The sequence below is a fragment of the Hyperolius riggenbachi genome, chromosome 6 (genome assembly GCF_040937935.1).
Source record: "Hyperolius riggenbachi isolate aHypRig1 chromosome 6, aHypRig1.pri, whole genome shotgun sequence".
Classification (NCBI taxonomy): domain Eukaryota; kingdom Metazoa; phylum Chordata; class Amphibia; order Anura; family Hyperoliidae; genus Hyperolius; species Hyperolius riggenbachi.
The window spans coordinates 367,462,488-367,482,936 of NC_090651.1; the positions used below are offsets into that span (position 1 = coordinate 367,462,488).

Genomic DNA, 20,449 nt, shown 5'->3' on the forward strand with positions numbered 1-20,449 from the left:
TTTACCTCCTTCTCTGCCTCTCAGATCTCACACATGTGCGCCTGCGCCGCTTCACTACAGTCCTCAGCAGGGAGATCTGAGAGGCGGTAACAGGAAAGGGCGTGTCACTAGTGATGGGCGAACACCTGGATGTTCGGGTTCGGGAAAGTTCGCCGAACATGGCCGAGATGTTCGGCATGTTCGGGCCGAACCCCGAACTTCCCGAACATCCCGCTTTTGGGGGCCCTATGGGGTCGCAGACATAAGGGGGGAGCATGCCCCGATCGCGGGGGGGGTCGGAAATTCCCCCCACCCCCTCCGCTAGTGCTCCCCCCTCTGCCCGCTTCCCCATACAAAAGTTTAAGCAAAGTACCTGTAATAGTGGATGGCCTGGCAGTGGCACTGTGGAGTGAGGAGGAGGAGTCCGGAGAGTGACGCGTTGAGGGAGGCCGGGCAGCGGGCGTGAGGTCAGAGAAAGGGCGGAAGTACCACAAGGGTACTACCACTGAACCGCCCGCTGCCCGGCCTCCCTCAACGCGTCACTCTCCGGACTCCTCCTCCTCACTCCACAGTGCCACTGCCAGGCCATCCACTATTACAGGTACTTTGCTTAAACTTTTGTATGGGGAAGCGGGCAGAGGGGGGAGCGCTAGCGGAGGGGGTGGGGGGAATTTCCGACCCCCCCCCCCCCGCGATCGGGGCATGCTCCCCCCTTATGCCTGCGACCCCATAGGGGGGCCGTATTCGGCCGAACAGGGCCCTGTTCGGCCGAACAGGGGCCCTGTTCGGCCGGGCATTGAGCAGTTCGGGCGAACCCGAACAGTTTGGCCGAACACCACCAGGTGTTCGGCCGAACTCGAACATCACCCGAACAGGGTGATGTTCTGCAGAACCCGAACAGTGGTGAACACTGTTCGCCCAACACTACGTGTCACCCGGCATCAATGACACCCGGCGTATAAGACGACACTTGACATTTCAGGTGATTTTCAGGGGTTAAAAAGTAGTCTTATACACCAGAATATACAGTATTTCTTATTTTCAAATGTTAATGTGAAGGATAATGAACCAGGAAAGAAAGGATCCAAGTGGTCCGAATGATCAAACTACATATTTTTCTTATGAAATCTTTATGGTGTGCATAACTAGGGGTGAGCTGTGGGTGTTACTAGGGGTGGGCCAGGGGCGTGGCTTTCTTATCTTATAAAGTTGGGAGGTATGTTGGCTGAGGGCCGGTCGCTCCAGGTCGCTCCCTCGCCACTTAGGCTTTGTTTACATTATAAATCGCCAGCGATATCGCAAGCACTGAGTGATTTATACTGTGATTTTTTTTAAGAGGTTTTCCCTGCAATTTGCGCTTAGAAAAGCGCTTTTCCAAGCACTTTTGCTCAGCAATGATTTTTTTCACTTCCTGACCTCAGTGAACTCTTTAACCCAGAAATGAATAATTACAATGTATTTATTCATGAAAGCGCTCAAGAAATCACTATACAAAGAGCTTTTTCAAGCACTTTGCGTTTTCCCTATACCTTCCATTCAGTCAAAGAGCTCAGAAAATGGTACAGTAGTACAATAGTGTGAAGAAGCCCTTAGTCTTTTTAAATAAGCCTTCTTCACTAGCCTATTGCAGAGGCTGACGAGAATATAATCGCTATGACAACCCGAATGTAATGGCTCGGTAGCTGAACAATAACACAACCCTGTTTCTCTCCTGCAGGAACCAGACACGCTGGTCCCCTTTAACCGAGGAGCTCTGATCGGCCTGCTGGTAGTGGCGGTTGCCGTGGCAATGGTTATAATTATCAGCCTTCTTCTCATCCGACGCAAGCCCTATGGGACCATCAGCCACGGGATTATCGAGGTGAGGTCATTTTGACATCCTGTGTACAACTTGCAGTCTTTATCTGCTCACCCAGGTCACACGGAGTAACATATGAGCTCAGGGGCCAATCAGTGAGCTTCCTCCATAACACAGAGGAGCTCAGGGGGCAGGGCCAATCGGTGTGCTCCGTCCATGACACAGAGGAGCTCGGGAGCCAATCAGTGTGCTTCCTCCATAACACAGAGGAGCTCAAAAGCCAATCAGTGTGCTTCCTCCATAACACAGAGGAGCTCAGAAGCCAATCAGTGTGCTTCCTCCATAACACAGAGGAGCTCAGAAGCCAATCAGTGTGCTTCCTCCATAACACAGAGGAGCTCAGAAGCCAATCAGTGTGCTTCCTCCATAACACAGAGGAGCTCAGGAGCCAATCAGTGTGCTCCGTCCATTACACAGAGGAGCTCAAAAGCCAATCAGTGTGCTTCCTCCATAACACAGAGGAGCTCAGAAGCCAATCAGTGTGCTTCCTCCATAACACAGAGGAGCTCAGAAGCCAATCAGTGTGCTTCCTCCATAACACAGAGGAGCTCAGGGGCCAATCAGTGTGCTTCCTCCATAACACAGAGGAGCTCAGAAGCCAATCAGTGTGCTTCCTCCATAACACAGAGGAGCTCAGAAGCCAATCAGTGTGCTTCGTCCCAGGGGCGTAACTGGATATAAATGGGCGCCCCTACCCATATCCCCCCCCCCCCCCCTCCTTCCGCAAAACTTAATAATGAGAGGAAGTAGTGAAAGCAAAAAAAAAGTGAACACTTCCTGGAAATCAGGATAGTGTTTCTACCGCCATCTAGTGGTGAAAAGTTAAATTGCGCCCACAATAAAAATATAATTACAAATTAATAACATGAGTCCCTCCCATTTCGGTCCACTCTGTATTTGAGTTTGACTCTCCTGGCCTAAGGTGAGGATGTATGAGGTCAGCAATGGCAGCTTCCATATTTATATTGGTTCATTTCCATGTGTAATTAGTTTATCTGTATTTACATTTTCACACACTCACCCTTGTTTTTCTCCAACAGGTGGAAGCTTCCAGGACCCCAGAAGACAAGCACCTGAGCAAGATGCAGAACCAGGGCTACGAGAACCCAACCTACAGATACCTGGAAGAGAACAACTGAGGGCAAGAGTGGGGGTGTAGGCGGGGTTCTTGTATTTTTGGGCACAGGGGAGGGGTTTTACTTCAGGGAGGTACAATAGGGGTTGGGACAAAAGGGAATATTTAATAAAGAAAATGGGGGGAGTCACAGCAAAAGAATATCTGCCCCGCCCCTCCCCAGGCACAGTGGTGCAACCTACAAGATCCTGGCCGATACAGGACTTGAACCAGACTGCAATAGCATCTGGGACACAACAGGTTAAAAGCGTCCGTCTCCGTCCCTTGTGAATGCACTTAAATTATTTATGACTACGAAGGGAGAAAGAGACGGCCAGCGCTAACCTCTCGTTGTGAAACGTTCCCCAATTATTAGTCACCCCGTACCGAAACCACAGGCCCACCTCCCTCCCTCCCAACCCCTACACCCGCCAATGGTCAATTCCCACTTATTGCAGAGAAACCAGCAAGGCATCGCAGCAACACAGGGGAACTTCCAAATCCATCAACAGCCCGACGTTATCACACACCCCACACAATCACTCTTTGCTGCTTCATAATTTATTTGACTTTTTTGACTGCTGTGTGGCTTGACAGGTGTAGGCCTCGGCCGTGTCCACCTGCCTCGGACACCCCACCAGCCACCAAAGAATTAGATTTGCCCATAACCTGCCTCGTGTTCTTCTTACATGTTATTGGCAGTACTTTAAAACATTACCTGAAGTTCTCTTCATCCTTCTGGGTTTCTCAAAACTCTAAAGTATGGAGGACAAGGTCCTATTTTTCAAAACTAACTTTAAGAGAAAAACATTGGTCAGTTTTTCACTTTGTCCGGGTAGAGTTGAAAAGTTAAAGCTTACCAGAGGGGGGGTAGATGATGCTCACCAATTGTGTAGGTAAGTTGGAGGCAACACCGAGGGCAGAAACTTGGAGGGGATGTGCAAATGAGGAGCACAACTCAAGAATAACATTTTGAGGGACTCTCGTTAGTTGGACAACGTACAACTGTTGTTCTTGCGTTTTGTTTTGGTTTTATCTAAAACCTAGTGATTGTTTCAAGTCATGTTCTTTTATTTTTCTAATGGCTACTGGAAGAATATTCTTCAAAGAGCTGAAATTTAGGCTGCAGTAGTATGTAATGTGGACATCATAATTTAGCAGCTATCGAGACAGATAATTGTAAACACGTGGTCTGATTTATGAAAACTGGTGGTCCAATTTCACAGTTTTAAAACACTGTCTAAAAAAAAAAGGCATAACAGGAGCCTCTGAGCTTTGTGAACTTGTATCCTGGACAGAATTCCATCTGTGATCTTCTGACGCAGGTCTACACGATATATCGCAGATAACTCAAGATATTGTCCAATCTCACCAGAAATAGATATAAAAATATTTTACCGAGAACCTTTCTGAAAATGCAGCTATCTCAAGGAACGGAACGTAAAACTGGTCTTGGCCAAATGTTAATGCCCTTCTCGATACTGGAGTCACTTTTGCCCAAAACTTACATAGGGAATGGATAGACTATGTTATCCTACGAGTTATAAAAACAGATGGCATGCCCTCTAAGGGCAAAAGACAGATACGCTTTTATTGGGGACTTTATTCATAAATACATTCCCCTTCTGTTATTCTATGTATAGTCCTAAGTTCAGCTATTGCCTCCACTTAAAATCCAGGCAAACGATTTCCCTCTGGCTGTTTGCAAAACCCCAGCAGAGGTCGAGACACCGTCTGAGGTCCACCTTAAATGCCCTACAGAAAGTTGCATCACTGCTTACCTCTTGTGATATCCAAGACTTAGTTTCCCCGTACCCACTGGCTGTTTGACCTTGCTGATATGCTTATTGTGTTGCCCTATTGTGGTCCAAGTGTAGCAGAAGGTTGTCTTTAAGGCCACCAGTCCACCATCCAGCTCCAACGATTAGCCTGTTTTAAATGCTCAGGGGAGAACTAGAGGCTGTACAGACTAGAATAGGATCATCTTGGCCTAGACGTCTGTTTAAAAACTTTGACCTGCTATCTGAGATGGAAACTTTTTATAGCAAAAACATCAATACACAAACTGGAGTCTCAATTTGTTTTTGATGGTCAACGTCTCCAGTTTTCATAAATCAGTAAGATAAGAGCCTCCTAACCTATTATGAGGCTTGTAGGAGGACACACAGGCAGATATCTGTGGTTGTCTATCTCCGTTGCAGACGCCGACGTTCATAAGATTGCAGACATAACTCAAGAGGTTCATATGGGTGAACCATGGAGCGGCCATCTTGTGCTAGAGGGGGGGCAATAAAAATGACTTAATTCATAAGGTGGCACCAATTATTTGTGAGTGGAACGCAGATTGTGAAGCCCTGGAGTTCTTATGAACATTTATATTGTCCACAAATCGTCCTCAGAGTAGCTGTGTGAGAATTTCTGCTGGCTGGCTGAGTTGAATTCGAGCCCCCACCCCCAATATTGGACACCCTTCCACATCGATATCTTCTACACACAGGATTGTAACAGCCGCACCTCTAGGCAGCCGATGTTACCCATGTTTGTTGTATATACATGTGTACATAAGTGTTTTAGATCAGTAATTTGAGAGGCCTTTTTTTGTCCTGTTAAAACCTAGTAACCCGTAGCCTTTTTCACAGATCTGACCAAAACCACAGTACTAGTTTAAAAAAGAAAAAAAAAAAAGCTTCAGCTTGAATGTGAAAAAATAGTCAATTTTTACACAGACCGTGCAAAACCCGGTCACCTCAGAGGCCCAAGGTCTCTGGCTTGGGTCTAGGCCGTATTTTCCGTGTTTGCTTCTCAGTTCCGTTACAGTGAGGCTTTCCCATGCAGGCTAGGCCGAGTCAACTACATAAAATAAATATATTTGTAGTTTCAGGATGCCAACCACACAAACTTTGGAGACTAAAAATGTTTAACAGTTGTCTTATCATCATGCATTAAAACCGTAGCATGTGTGATAAATGGTTGTCTACTAGTTTTTTTTTTATTGTGTGTGCGTACTACTGTTCTGCCTCTGAGTCTGACACAACACAGCAAAACAGACACTGATATACAGGGTGGGCCATTTATATGGATACACCTTAATAAAATGGGAATCGTTGGTGATATTTACTTCCTGTTTGTAGCACATTAGTATATGTGAGGGGGGGCAAATTTTGGTGGTGGTGACCATGATGGCCATTTTGAAGTTGGCCATTTTGAATCCAACTTTTGTTTTTTCAATAGGAAGAGGGTCATGTGACATCAAACGTATTGGGAATTTCACAAGAAAAACAAATGGTGTGCTTGGTTTTAACACAACTTTTTTCTTTCATGAGTTATTTACAAGTTTCTGACCACTTATAAAATGTGTTTCATGTGCTGCCCATTGTGTTGGATTGTCAATGTAACCCTCTTCTCCCACTCTTCAAACACTGATAGCAACATCTCAGGAGAAATGCTAGCACAGGCTTCCAGCATCCATAGTTTCAGGTGCTACACATCTCGTATCTTCACAGCATAGACAATTGCCTACAGATGACCCCAAAGATAAAAGGTCGGCAGCCAATATGTCCCACGATGCAGCTCCGCTTCCAGCCACCGGCCCGATGTCCCCTCTGGTGCAGATGCTGAACTTGCCAGGTCAGCATCTACTGCACCTGCACAAGAGCCTCTCGCGGTCGCGCTGACATCTGGAGTTTTCTGCGCAGCCTCAGAATTACTGCGCAGAACACTCCAGATGTCAGTGTGACTACCTCTCGCGCAGGTGCAGTAGATGCCGACCTGGTGAGGTCAGCATCTGCACCAGAGGGGACACTGGCGCACGGAGGGGGTTACCGATGCCCCGAATCGAGCTGTGGCAAGGGACATTTTGGCTGCCAGGGGCTGGAGGAAGCCCCAGGTAAGTAGAATTTTTTTTGTTTTTTAATTACCTTGCATCTGTCCTTTAAAGCAATACCAGGGGCGTAGCAATAGGGGTTGCAGAGGTAGCGACCGCATCGGAACCCTTGAGCCAGAGGGGCCCCGAAGGGCCCTCCCTCAACTACAGTATTAGCTCTCTATTGGTCCTGTGCTCATAATTACTTCTATAGATACTTTGAATAGTGGTAATCCTTAAACTGTTTCCCATCCTTTTCTTGCACCTCTGAAACTGTAGTTGCCCATGGCAGGTTTTGGTGCGCCGTATCAATTGTTACGTATAGAGTGCTTGGGGGGGCCCCATTGTAAAACTTGCATCGGGGCCCGCTGCTCCTTAGCTACGCCACTGAGCAATTCTCTGCCTTTTTTCATGTATGCCTCACAAATCCCATCATCATCCAATTGCCAGAGAACCCTGATTTGTCACACCAGAGAACACATCTCCACTGCTTCAGAGCACTACTTGTCTGACTGGGGTTGTTTTTCAGGGGTTGGTCTTTTCCTATTTATTAACCACCTTAGCGGTATGGACGAGCCGCTCAGGCCCTGCTGGGCCGATTTGCTCGCTGTAAAAAGCAGCACACGCAGCCGGCACTTTGCCAGCCGCGTGTGCTACCTGATTGCTGCCTCAGCGCGGCAATCCGCCGCGTGCAGCGGCGAAAGAGGGTCCCCCCAGCCGCCCGAGCCCTGCGCAGCCGAAACAAACAGTTCCGGCCAGCGCTGAGGGCTGGATCGGAGGCGGCTGACGTCAGGAAGTCGGATGACGTCACTCCGCTCATCGCCATGGCGACGAGCAAAACGAAACAAGGAAGGCCGCTCATTGCCGCCTTCCTTGTTACTGCGGATCGCCGGAGGCGATCAGAAATATGGGTTAGGAGCGCCCTCTAGTGGGCTTTCATGCAGCCAACTTTCAGTTGGCTGCATGAAATCTTTTTTTTTTATTAAAAAAAACCCTCCCACAGCTGCCCTGGCGATCTTAATAGAACGCCAGGGTAGTTAAAGTGAACCTGAGGTGAAAATAAACTTATGAGAAACAATTTATTCTCCTACTCCGTAAAACAACTTCGTATCCCAGGGTGTTCTTTTATATTTAAATATTCACAAAGTAGGTTGAATGTTTTACTGTCTCTAATCAGTAGCCGCCTATTAAGTGTCCCAGAGTGAAAATACATGAACTATTGACCTTGTCCTACCTCTCCCTTGTCCTCAGAAGTTTTATTCTGCCAGGAAAACTTTCATGGCTGTAATTAGTTTATCAGTGATGTTTACTATATTCCTGGCAAGGTATTGACAAGACAGAAGCTGTCATTTGCATGCCTGAAAATTAACTATTTTAGGCAGCAAAATAAGACAAGTAAAACAGCCTGGTTAATATGTTTTGCACGGTACATACACATGTTTATCTCATGTCACCTTGGGTACACTAAAGTGAAAGGAACTCTGAATGCTTCGGGATACCAAGACATTTTGGTGGGAACAGTTTGAGGATGCTTCCTTACTGTTAGAGCAGAGAGTGAGCCAGGCCTTCATCATTGCTGGGCCTCACCATTGCTCTTACGGTCAAAAATTCCCATAAACCCATGCCCAAACCTTGATTTCCCAGCGGAGAAGAAGCAGTTATAGATGCAGAGTGGGCCAAGCTCCATTTGCCTGGCATTCTGATTCCCGTGGCCCTGGGAAAGTTTTTTGCACATTTTTCTTCATGTAGCTAGCCTAGCGCTAGCTACACGATTCTCCCCTCCCTGCCCTCCGATCGCCGCCGGCACAATGACCTGGCCGGAAATCCCCTTTCTGAATGGGATTTCCTGGAGGGCTTACCCCATCGCCATGGCAACGGACGTTGTGACATCACAGGGAGACCTGATCCACCCCTCAGCGCTGCCTGGCACTGAGTGGCCAGGCAGCACATGGGGTCTCGGCTGGGGGGGCATGTATCGCAACGGGTAGCAGCAGATCGGCGGCGATCGGGTAAGACACGCAGCAAGCAAAGTGCTTGCTGCGTGTTAAAAGAAAAAATTATTTAAAAAAAAAGGCCTACTCCCTAGCGTGTGTTTTTTTTTTTTTTTTTTTCAACACGCAGCAAGCACTTTGCTTGCTGCGTGTCTTACCCGATCGCCGCCGATAAAGAATATGGATTAAGTCATTAACCTTCGCAGTAACCCCGAGTCAGACTTGGGGTGGAAAAAAGAAGCCATCCCGAGCCTGACTTTTGGTAGCCACCGGGCGGTATAGGCAGAGCATGTCATCTCACCTCGGCAGGATCCAGGCCCAGGCAGCCATTCTTCCAGTCCTCTGAGGCTTTGGATCCCTCAGGTGAGATCACCGTTTGTCATCATGACAATAAGATGACGATCTCACTATAGGGTTACAGCGCCACCCGGAGGATGGAGGGAGAATTGCAGCACTGGATCCCAGGGAGGCGAGGAAGTGTTGGGGCTGTTACAGATCGCTCAGCAATATTTTTTATTCTTTCCCAGTTTTATGGTCTAAAAGTGTGTGGGGAAAAATTTTTGCAACTTTTGTAGACCATAAAATCTGGAAATAATCATATCGCCAGGGAGGTTAAAGGACCAGTATTGTGAGGGGAAACAAAAAAGTTAAAATACATGAAAATAAAATAGTACATTTCTCCCAGAGTAAAATGTGCTATAAATAACTTTTTTCCTATCTTGCTGTCACTTACAGTAGGTAGGTCTAAGGTTTCAGAATAGCCCATCTTCTCATGGGAGAGTCTCAGGGTTTATATTTTCATATCCACTTGAACAGTAGTTGCTCAGTCCAACTGCCAGAATAGTGGGCTAACTGGTACTGGTGGGGGGAGGGGCAGGATGTCCTGCCTCTATAGAGATCCTTTCCAGGGAGTGCTTTTGTAAAGAATAAATTCAATACTGGGAATCCTCCATGGAGATGAGCTAGCCAGAAACCTGTCAGTTCCATCAGATTTCTACAACCTACTGCAAGTGGCATTAACACAGGAGAAACATAATTCATGGTCCATTTTACTATTATTGCTATGTGTTAACATGTATTTTAAATTTTACAATTTTTCGCACTAGTAGTCATTTTTTAACCACTTAACCACAGTCAGCCGATCGGCAGACCTAGGTGTTAAGTGGTTTTACATGGAAACGCATTCGAGCGGCCTTTCCATGTCAGTTCACGGAGGGTGTCTCCATGAACAACCTGCAAACTGCCGATCGCTGCTCGCAGGCGAAATGTAAATACGCGGGGAAGATATTCCCGCTGTTTGCATCATACGGCGCAGCTGCGCAGCAGCGCCGTAAAGGAGGCAATCAGCAATCCGGCCGGGGATCGCCGGCAGCTGATAGGCTGAAGCCGGGATCTCCGTCCTGCGCCGCCCAGGGGAAAGAGGCGGAAAATCGCTGCGGAGGGGGGTTTTGGAGGAGCACCCCGCTGATTGAAAATAGCCGGCGGCGAACAGACCCCCCAGCAGGACATCCCCTTAGTGGGTAAAAACCAGAGGGGGGGGGGGGTGACTGGTTGCCCTGGCTGTCTGCTGATCTGTGCTGTGTGCTGGAGAGCCCACGCTGCACAGATCAGCGCAAACAAGCCCGGTCCTTAAAGGGATACTGTAGGGGGGTCAGGGGAAAATGAGTTGAACTTACCCGGAGCTTCTAACGGTCCCCCGCAGACATCCTGTGTTGGCGCAGCCACTCACCGATGCTCCGGCCCCGCCTCCGGTTCACTTCTGAAATTCCAGACTTTAAAGTCTGAAAACCACTGCGCCTGCGTTGCCGTGTCCTCGATCCCGCTGATGTCATCAAGAGCGCACAGCGCAGGCCCAGTATGGTCTGTGTGTCTGCGCAGTACACTCCTGGTGACATCAGCGGGAGCGAGGACACGGGCGTGCAGGCGCAGTGGTTTTCTGACTTTAAAGTCAGAAATTTCAGAAGTGAACTGGAGACGGGGCCGGAGCATCGGTGAGTGGCTGCGCCAACACAGGATGTCTGCGGGGGACCATTAGAAGCCCCGGGTAAGTTCAGCTCATTTTCCCCCGACCCCCCTACAGTATCCCTTTAAGTGGTTAAAGAGCCTGAGGTGGGCACAAAAAAAAAAAATGAAAAAAAAAAAGTAGGTTACCTGACGTGGGGCTGAGGGGATCAGGTAGTGGCAAAAACAGCTGTTCCCCGCCGCTCTTGTGGGCCGCGATGGCTCACTTTCACTTGTGTGACCTCTGGGTCAGGACGCTGCACTGAGAGAATGGGTGTCTCATAGCGTGCGGGGGAGAGGCAGGAGGTGTGGCCAGGGAGGGAGAGCTGGCCAATGGCAGATCAGGAAACCCTGCAGGAACGCCCCTGGCGGGCATTTGAACAGGGAATTCCTCTCCCTTGTGTTTGGCAACAAATCTTGTCGCTAAACTCCGGGGGGGCTATAGCACGGCGGTGGGGGGGGGGGGGGCAGAGAGCTATGTCATTAGGCAGAGGAAATGCCTATGTGTCCCATCTGCCCCACCATAGATACACCTCTGGTTCTCTTTAAGGTATGAACCTTATCTGTGTATGTGTAAAGACAGGTGACCCAATACTTCTGTCAGTATAGTGCAAGTGGCAGCCTGAATCAATCCTCAGCCTACTTTATACGGGAAGATTAGTGGCATAATAATATGGGATGCAAACACACTGGGGCTCCTGGACCAGAGGACCGCACCACTGAGCTGCCTTCAACCACTGTAATAACTTCATTGGTGCAATGCTGGGGGTCATGGATGATTAATGAGATGCAACTACGGTAATTTCAGATTACATTCAAATTTAAATGCAATTAAGAATTAAGCCAATTTAAAATCAACTGGAAGTTAATTTGAGTGTTCCAGTTGTCAAGTTGCATAGCCACCCCTGCATACATCTCTCTGACAGTGAGGTGTCCCCACCCCTGCTTACACCTTTCTGACAGTGCAGCTGTCCCCACCCCTGCTTACACCTTTCTGACAGTGCAGCTGTCCCCACCCCACACCTCTGATACGGTGACTGTCCACACCCCGCTTACACCTCTGATACTGCGACTGTCCACACCCCTGCCTACACCTCTGATATTAAAACTGTCCCCCTCCCCTGCTTACACCTCTGACACTGCAGCTGTCCACACCTCTGCTTACACCTCTCTGATACTGCAACTGTCCACGCCCCTGCTTACACAGCTACGATTCTCTTAAAGGAAAAAAAAAAATACGTTTTTAAGAACATTTATTACATAACAAAAAAAATATATAATTAAAAAAATGAAGTCACAGGGTTCGGTCTAGGAGCGTGCGTTGGGCTTCATCAAAGGTCATTCTCAGCCTCGGTACAATTTCCCAAAATTCAATCATTTCTAATCTTAAGATATAAGGGAGAGGAGGGGCAACATTTTAAATCACGGTAATAGTCAACTATTAGGAAACAAGTGAAAAAAAAAAGTATTATACACTTGAGCCTATTATACAGCCTTTACAATACGAAAAACAAACTGCGTAAGCTGGCATCCATCTATTCTGTACAAAGGTTAATGTAGACTGACTCTGCTTCGTTGGCAGCCATTTTGAAATTTGGGGAGATCCAGCCAATCAGGTGTCTAGGAGAAGGGGAGGTCTCTGAGAAGGGAAGCCATGGCAACACCCGAGGTTTCTAAAGAACCAACCGGCTGAATCTTAGGGCCTTCAAAATGGCTTCCTGTACCGTATGGCCTCACAAACTAGGATATCCGCTGGCTTTCACATTTAACCTTTAAAAGAAAAAAAAAAAAAAAGTATTGCTTAGAGTCCAACATGACATTTAAAGGGTTTTTTTTTAGACAATGTTCCTCGCTGGCAATCGCCAAGTCCCATCTGTGGTTATCTGGGGTAGGTTTGCTGGCTCAAAATCCTCAACGTCCTCCTCACATCTCAACACATGGTCTTCATTCGAGGCCTCACATGGTGAAGTAGTGATACATTGCAGCAAACATGACAAAGTTCTGCAGAGAGACAAGGACAGTTACACAATGGCTGACAGAAGAAAAACACCACGCACAAGCAGGTCAATGTACACCTGTCCATGGATTGCTAATCATACAAGCTACAAGATCCATACATTGCTATAATCTCCATTATTTCATGTGGCAAATGGTCTACAAGAACAATACTCTTCCACAATCCTTCTCATATGCATGATATAGTCTACAAGTACCATATTTTTATTTATATAGCACCATCTTCCACAGCACATTACAGAGTACGTAGTCAGGTCACTGACTGTCCTCAGGAGCTCACAATCTAATCCTACCATAGTCAGTCTAATGTCCTACCATATTATTATTATTATTATTATTTATTATTATTATGTTGTATTTATGTAGCACTGACATCTTCTGCAGCACTTTACAGAGTATATAGTCATATCACTGACTGTCCTCAGAGGGGCTCACAATCTAATCCTACCATAGCCATAGTCTAATGTCCTACCATATTATTATTATATATTTATATAGCACTGACATCTCCTGCAGCACATTACGGAGTACATAGTCATGTCACTGACTGTCCTCAGAGGAGCTCACAATCTTAGTCATATGTTCTACCATATTATGTATTTATATAGTGCTGATATCATCTGCAGCACTTTACAGAGTATATCAAACAAATCACATTACCAGAGGTCTTCAGACAAGCTAACACTAATATCCCTACCAGGGAGTAAAGGTGCATACACACACACACAATCTAATCGATTGGCCAGTCTTGCCACCTTCATGAGGTAAGAGAGCTCACCTACGCAATCTGCTTATTGTATTTAAAATCTGTTGGCCTTTCCTAGTCGTGGAAGTGGTCAAAATTTGGCCAATCGACATTGCATGTGTGTACGCAATTTTGTGGGTCTAGCAGCTGACTTACAAGCAGGTTTATAGGAGGTGGGTGGAGCCCACGTGAACATGGAGGAATACATGCAAACTCCATGCAGATTGTGTCCGGCCTGGCTCAAATGGAAATTTGGTCCCTAGACCAACTCCCCCTCCTCCAACTGAAACCTGGACTAAAACAGCCTGCAGCGCACCATGTGAGAAGCTGACAGAAACTCTTAGGCTTGGTTCACAGTGGGAGTGGAGTTGTGGTCACTTTAACAGCAGGAACAGGGTGGGAAATCAGTGCTGCACGTTATCCGCCTGCTGCGTCGCGCACAGTGAAGCATACAGTCAATGAAACATATGCTTCATCCATTACACGGGCACTGAAGTAAGAGGTATACCGAGGCTGCCATATTTCCTTTTAATCAATACCAGTTGCCTGGCAGCCCTGCTGGTCTATTTCTCTGCAGTAGTATCTGAATAACACCAGAAACAAGCATGCAGCTAGTCTTGTCAGATCTGACTTTAAAGTCTGAAAAACCTGATCTGCTGCATGCTTGTTCAGGGGCTATGGCTAATAGTATTAGAGGCAGAGGATCAGCAGGGCTGTCCGGTAACTGGTATTGCTTAAAAGGAAATAAACATGGCAGCCTCCATATACCTCTCTCTTCAGTTCCCCTTTAACATGCAGTGTGTTATGATGCTGCACGCAGTTATACCGCACTGTGCGGTCACATAGGTGGTGCGTCACGGTAATCCTGCGTTACAATACGCCTCTTATACCTCACCGCAATGCACCACTGAACGTAGCCTAAGGGGCAACTCACACCTGAATTCCACATGCGATTTTCAGCATGGCCAATTCTGCGTTCAACAAATTTGTTAATTTTCGTATTGTCATAATATGCTAAAAAATACTTTCATTAATTTTGCTCATCACATATAAAGGACAACTGAAGTGAGAAGGAGGCTACCATATTTAGTTCCATTTAAACAATGCCAGTTGCCTGGCTGTCCTCCTGGTCTATTTGGCTGCAGCAGTGTCTGAATCACACCAGAAACAAGCATGCAATCTTTTTAGATCTGACAATGTCAGAAACACCCGATCTGCTGCATGCTTGTTCAGGGGCTATGGCAGAAAGTATTAGAGGCAGAGGATCAGCAGGATTGCCGGGCAACTGGTATTGCTTAAAAGTAAATAAATATGGCAGCCACCATATCGCTCTCATTACAGTTGCCCCTTTAAATCCTATACATTTTCTTATATCATGTTCTTGTATCTTGTTTGTTCTTGGTTTAATATTCTACGGAGCACGGAAGAAGCCATCTTGGTTCATTACATGTACAGGCTCTGCTTTTCCCTCCGAGTTGTGCGCAGATCTACTGCTCCCCCCTTTTCCTGATTGAGAAGCATCTGAGAGGTGTAACACTTACCGTCCACATTAAGATGGCGAATCCAAACCAAGAGATGCCCCAGGTGTAGCTGTTAATGGCGTGGAAGATGTGATCGGAGCAGCCCTGCAGGGGAAGATCACATATCAAACATACATCCTGAATAGTGTCCAGCTAGAATAATCACCAAAGCCCTCCTCAAAAGGTAATCCATCGCTGGGACTAGGGATAGACTCTCGAGTCCAGACAGACTCGAATTCGGAATTCTAATGAAGTCTAATGACTTCAGGTGTGGCCGCGGGATGGGGTGTTAACTTACCCAGAAGTCTTCGGGACGTCTGCGTTCCATTACGCCTCTTAGGTGTAATGAAAGCTGCATTCCACCACTCACTTCCTCCTTCCGGGTTGAAAGAGGAAGCGCAGTCTTGAGTAATGCAATGCAGCCTTCATTACACCTATGGCACGTACTGAAACACTGACATCCTGAAGACTTCTGGGTAAGTTACCCCCCATCCCGCGGTCACACCTGAAGTCAGACTTCATTAGAATTCCTAATTAAAGTCAGTCTGGACACGAAAGCCCATTGGCTGGATGGGACCCCCGAAAGTGAGCTTATTGGCGCTCGCCTCCGTTGTGCGCCAGTGCACTAGCATCCTTCCCCTCAGGCGGAAATAGCCGAGCCCGATCAGGTCCGCTCTACTGTGCAGGCACGAGCCGCCTGCACCTGCGCAGTCGAGCAGACCCAATGGGCTTGGTTATTTCCACCAGAGCGGAAATCCGGTAGCATACCCATAGCTCCCAACTGTCCCTCTTTCGGAGGGACAGTCCCTCTTTGGGAGCCCTGTCCCTCTTTTCTCCTCATTTGTCCCTCTTTCTATGTAAATATATATATTTCTCTACTAAAAAATGTTTGATTGACTCTAAACTTTATTCCCATCCTTTAAATCAGGGGTCTCAAACTTGCGGCCCGCGGGCCATTTGCGGCCCTCTAGACAATATTTTGTGGCCCTCGCCGGCAAAAGCTTCCTTATAGTTCGCTTCAGTGCTCCCAAGTAATCCGACGCATCCCCGCCGCTAAGCGAGGGCTGCAGAGCCCCCAAATTGCCCGGGGGGGGGGTACTCCGCCAGCATTTCCTGGAAGGGGCAGAGCTTTCAGCTTCAGCTCTGCCCCTCCTGACGTCAATCGCAGCGCATCGTCGCCTCTCCCCGCCCCTCTCTGTGAAGGAAGAGTGAGAGGGGCGGGCAGAGGCGGCGATGCGCCGCGATTGTGAAATTCCATATGCGGCCCAGCCTCATCCTGACTTTGCCTCCTGCGGCCCCCGAGGTAAATTGAGTTTGAGACCCCTGCTTTAAATTGATATATTATTCATTTTAAAATGTTAATATGAAGGAATATGAACCAGGATAGAAAGGACCAGTGTGGTTTGAATTATAAAACAACATTTTTCTTATGAAATCTTTATGGTATGCGTGACTAGGGGTGTGACGGGGCGTGATCTGGGGTGTGGCAGGGGTGTGGCTTAAGTGTTCCTTTTTCTCATCTCAAAATGTTGGGAGGTATGCCATACCTCCCAATGTTTTGAGATTAGAAAGAGGGACACGCCCCTGCCATGCTTTTAACCACGCCCCCAGCACACCCCTCGCCATGCATATCACTAAAATTCATGAGAAAAAGATGTAATTTCAGAATTCCAACCACACTGGTCCTTTTTTTCCATCACAAGTTTTTTCTTCATGTTAGTATTTGAAATTATGAAACATATCAATTTGAAGGAAATAAAGTTTAGAGTTAAACATGTTTTAGTAGAGAAATACATATATTTATATAGATCTGTACATCAGTCCTGACAGAGGGACACACGTAGGAAAGAGGGACTGTCCTTCCAAAAGAGGGACAGTTGGGAGCCATGTGCTATTGCGCATGTGACTTCGGTCTTTCCGAGGGTCCCTGCGCTGGATCAGGTTGGCTGTGGGGGACGGGGTAAGTCATTAGGATCCAGAAGCTTTCCGCCCCAACCAAGGTAAGTATCAGGTTTAAAAAAAAAAGAGAGGACCTGAACTCAGAACTTCCTCTCTGCTCTAAAAGATAAGCAACACTATTATAACCTTTAAAGAACATTACAGCTGATACAAATCCTGCAATAAATATGCAGTGCGTCTACTATCTGCTGTCATGGAAGTATCCATAGGGTGAACAGTCTGTGTTTACAAATTAGCTGTTCTGCTAAGGCAGCCAACTGACATCAAATTACACTTGTGATTAGTCACAGATGAGGGGGAATTAGAAAGGCTAAACTCTCTAAACACACACAGGGTGCATTTATCTATGTGTTCCTTCTGTCCTGTGCAAGAGGTCAGGTCCACGTTAAACTTACAGTCGCTCTTGAAGCACAGCCGGTATGATTGGAGTCTGCTTACCACGTTGTTGACGTAAGGTGAAAGTCCGGTGCGGCAGGCCGCCTCGTTCAAAATCTGGAAGTTGGCATCTCTGGCGCAACACCATAGCGGCCACGGCGCGACAGACTCCACGTAGTAATTGCGGAAAGTGGACTGGTAGCTGATCCAATCGATGGGACCGTTTACACCGCAGCAGCTTCTCTGTAAGGCAAGAATTTGTTCGTTAACAGAAGGCAGCTCACGTCACAGCCAGTCCTACACAGAGACAGCATTCCCAGCTCTGCCACTGAGGAATTGAGGGAGGAGCTTCTAATGATATGGGTGTGGTTTTCCCCAGCTCTGCCACTGAGGAATTGAGAGGGAGGAGCTTCTGATATGAGTGTGGTTTTCCCAAGCTCTGATATTTAGCAATAGGGTGGAGCTTCAAATGATATGGGCGTGGTTTTCCCTAGCTCTGCCACTGAGGCATTAATGAGGGGAGGAGTTTATTTGGCTGTGGTTTTCCCAGCTCTGCCATTGAGGGAGGAGCTTCTAATGATATGGGTGTGGTTTTCCCCAGCTCTGCTATTTAGCAATAGGGTGGAGCGTCAAATTATATGGGCGTGGTTTTCCCTAGCTCTGCCACTGAGGAATTGAGGGGGAGGAGCTTATGATATTGCTGTGGTTTTCCCCAGCTCTGACATTTAGCAATAGGGTGGAGCTTCAAATATGGGCGTGGTTTTCCCCAACTGCTTCAAATATGGTTGTGGTTTTCCCCAGCTCTGCCATTGAGGAATTGAGGGGAGGAGCTTATTTGGCTGTGGTTTTCCCAGCTCTGCTATTTAGCAATGGGGTGGAGCTTCAAATGATATGGGCGTGGTTTTCACCAACTGTCAGTGAGGCATGAATGGGGTGGAGCTTTAAATGATATGGGTGTGGTTCCCAGACAACAATAAAATCAGCAGGAAGTAAATTTAATTGGTCAGATTCCAAACTGCATACAATTTCAATGCAAGTCATAATTATTAGTATCTCGTTGACCTCCTCCAACATCTGCAGAGCTGGCAGCACACAGAATGATCAAGGGAATGGTATATAAAAAAAAAAATAATAAAAAAAAAAAATTCTGAATGTATGCAGCTTGGTAGTTATACCAATCCAATGTTTCCGATTGGTCCAAATCCAAACTGCATGCATGTTCCTAAAAAAGGAAACAAAAGGATCATCCTTTTGAAATTATAAGCATCTGATTGACCAGCTGCTCGTTCACAACAAAAATCGTGAAATGCAAACGAGTTTTGCACTTCGCATTTTGCGATTTGTACTTTGTTGGCCTCAATCAAAAACGCAGGGAAAATGCAGCACAACCACCATTGCCTTTTCAGAAAATCCCAAAAGCATGCAGTGGGAATGTATTCCCACCTTTCCAACTGTAACTTTACTGTACTTGCATTTTCAAAAACAAAAAAAAAAACGGAACGCAGCCGGTGTGAGGGCCCTTATTCAGATATTCAGACTGGATGCCGAAACTGTAAACACCTTCCTTCCTAGGCTAGTCCAGGTCTTGTTGCCAACTCTCCCCCTGTTAACTGTCATTTAACAAAAAACCTTTATGCCCTGGTACACACCATGCAATTTCCCATTAGATTGACGGGTTGAAGCAATTATTTTCAACAGGTCCGATCTGATTTCCGATTACTTCTATACAAAAATAGAGCACAAAAACTATCGGAAATCAAAATCGGACCAGTCGGAAATTATCGATCCGACCCGTGTGACAGGAATATTGCATATGGTGTGTACCAGGCATTAGGAGGAGGTTTTGTTTGTTCACTGACACGCTACAAGAAAAATGTTATGCTCATCAGGCAAACATGACAGTGGGGGAGATGGGGGACACTGGAGGCATAAAGAGGTACAGGGGACAGAAGTGGCACAGAGTTGGGGACAGTGGAAGCACAGGGGACAGAAGCGGCACAGAGGGGGGGGGGGGGGGGACACTGGAAGCATGAGGGGGAGCACAGAGGAGGTACAGGGAACAGAGGTGGCACAGAAGGAGACACTGGAAGCACAGGGGACAGAAGCGGCACAGAGGGGGGACACTGGAGGCACAGGGGACACAGTGGCACAGAGGGAGACAGATGAGGTAAAGTGGACAGAGTTGGCACAGAGGGGGACACTGGAGGCACAGTGGACAGAGGTGGCACAGAGGGGGACACAGGTGGCACAGAGGAGGAACGGAGGAGGTAAAGTGGACAGAGGTGACAGAGGGGGGCACTGGGGACTCCTAGGAGGTACAGGGGACAGATGAGGGCACAGAGAAGGTACAGGGGACAGAAGCGGTAAAGAGGGGGCACTGGAGGCACAGGGGACAGAGGTGGCACAGAGAAGGACAGAGGAGGTAAAGTGGACAGAGGTGATACAAAGGGGGAGACAGGGGGCACAGAGGACAGAGAATGAACAGTATTGACAGATTCAAGATAATGACAAACCTACAGCCATTATCTCACTCATTAAACTCAGGGCTACCTGTACCGTTGTCTGTATTCCAGCATCCTGGAATATGTTGGCGCTTTATCAATCAATAATAAACCTGGATTAGGTCTATGGATGTCGGTCGTAAATGCATTTGTCTAAAGGTGCCCATTAACAGTACAATTTTTCCTTCAGATTCAATCTTTTGACTTTTTTGTGATCGAATTGTACAGAAAACTGAGTCATTTGCAGCGCAAAGCGATGTGATTCTTTGGTCGAATGGGAAAAGAAAAAATATCGATCGAAAAGTTGGATTTGATGATCGAATCAGAATGTAAATCCTCCTTAAATTGTTCCATTAATGGCAACGATCGATAATTGCCTTCCAATTAATTTTGATAGTTCAAATCGCATCGAAAGATCGCATCCGATTAAAAAAAAAAAAAAAAATTGTGCAGTTATGATTTTCTACAACGACAATCCAATTCTAAAATATTACCAAGTGTGATGCATCAAATAAATAAAATCTCCAT

The 20,449-nt window shown here is 46.9% G+C and overlaps 2 protein-coding genes across 4 annotated transcripts in view; one reads left to right on the forward strand and one right to left on the reverse strand.

Annotated features, from left to right (window-relative positions):
- The window catches only part of APLP1 (amyloid beta precursor like protein 1), a 117,142-nt gene extending 111,224 nt beyond the window's left edge, over window positions 1-5,918 (forward strand). For both annotated transcript variants that reach the window (XM_068241850.1, XM_068241851.1), the window contains 2 exons: window positions 1,697-1,840; window positions 2,878-5,918. In XM_068241850.1, coding sequence (XP_068097951.1) covers window positions 1,697-1,840; window positions 2,878-2,976 — 243 coding nt within the window. In that variant the 3' untranslated portion in view covers window positions 2,977-5,918. The remainder of the gene's footprint in view (window positions 1-1,696; window positions 1,841-2,877) is intronic.
- A 6,140-nt stretch (window positions 5,919-12,058) lies between these two features.
- UPK1A (uroplakin 1A) overlaps window positions 12,059-20,449 on the reverse strand; it is a 32,285-nt gene continuing 23,894 nt past the window's right edge. For both annotated transcript variants that reach the window (XM_068243233.1, XM_068243231.1), the window contains 3 exons: window positions 17,484-17,663; window positions 15,108-15,191; window positions 12,059-12,806 (listed from right to left, as the gene is read on the reverse strand). In XM_068243233.1, the coding sequence (XP_068099334.1) occupies window positions 12,762-12,806; window positions 15,108-15,191; window positions 17,484-17,663 (309 nt within the window). In that variant the 3' untranslated portion in view covers window positions 12,059-12,761. The remainder of the gene's footprint in view (window positions 12,807-15,107; window positions 15,192-17,483; window positions 17,664-20,449) is intronic.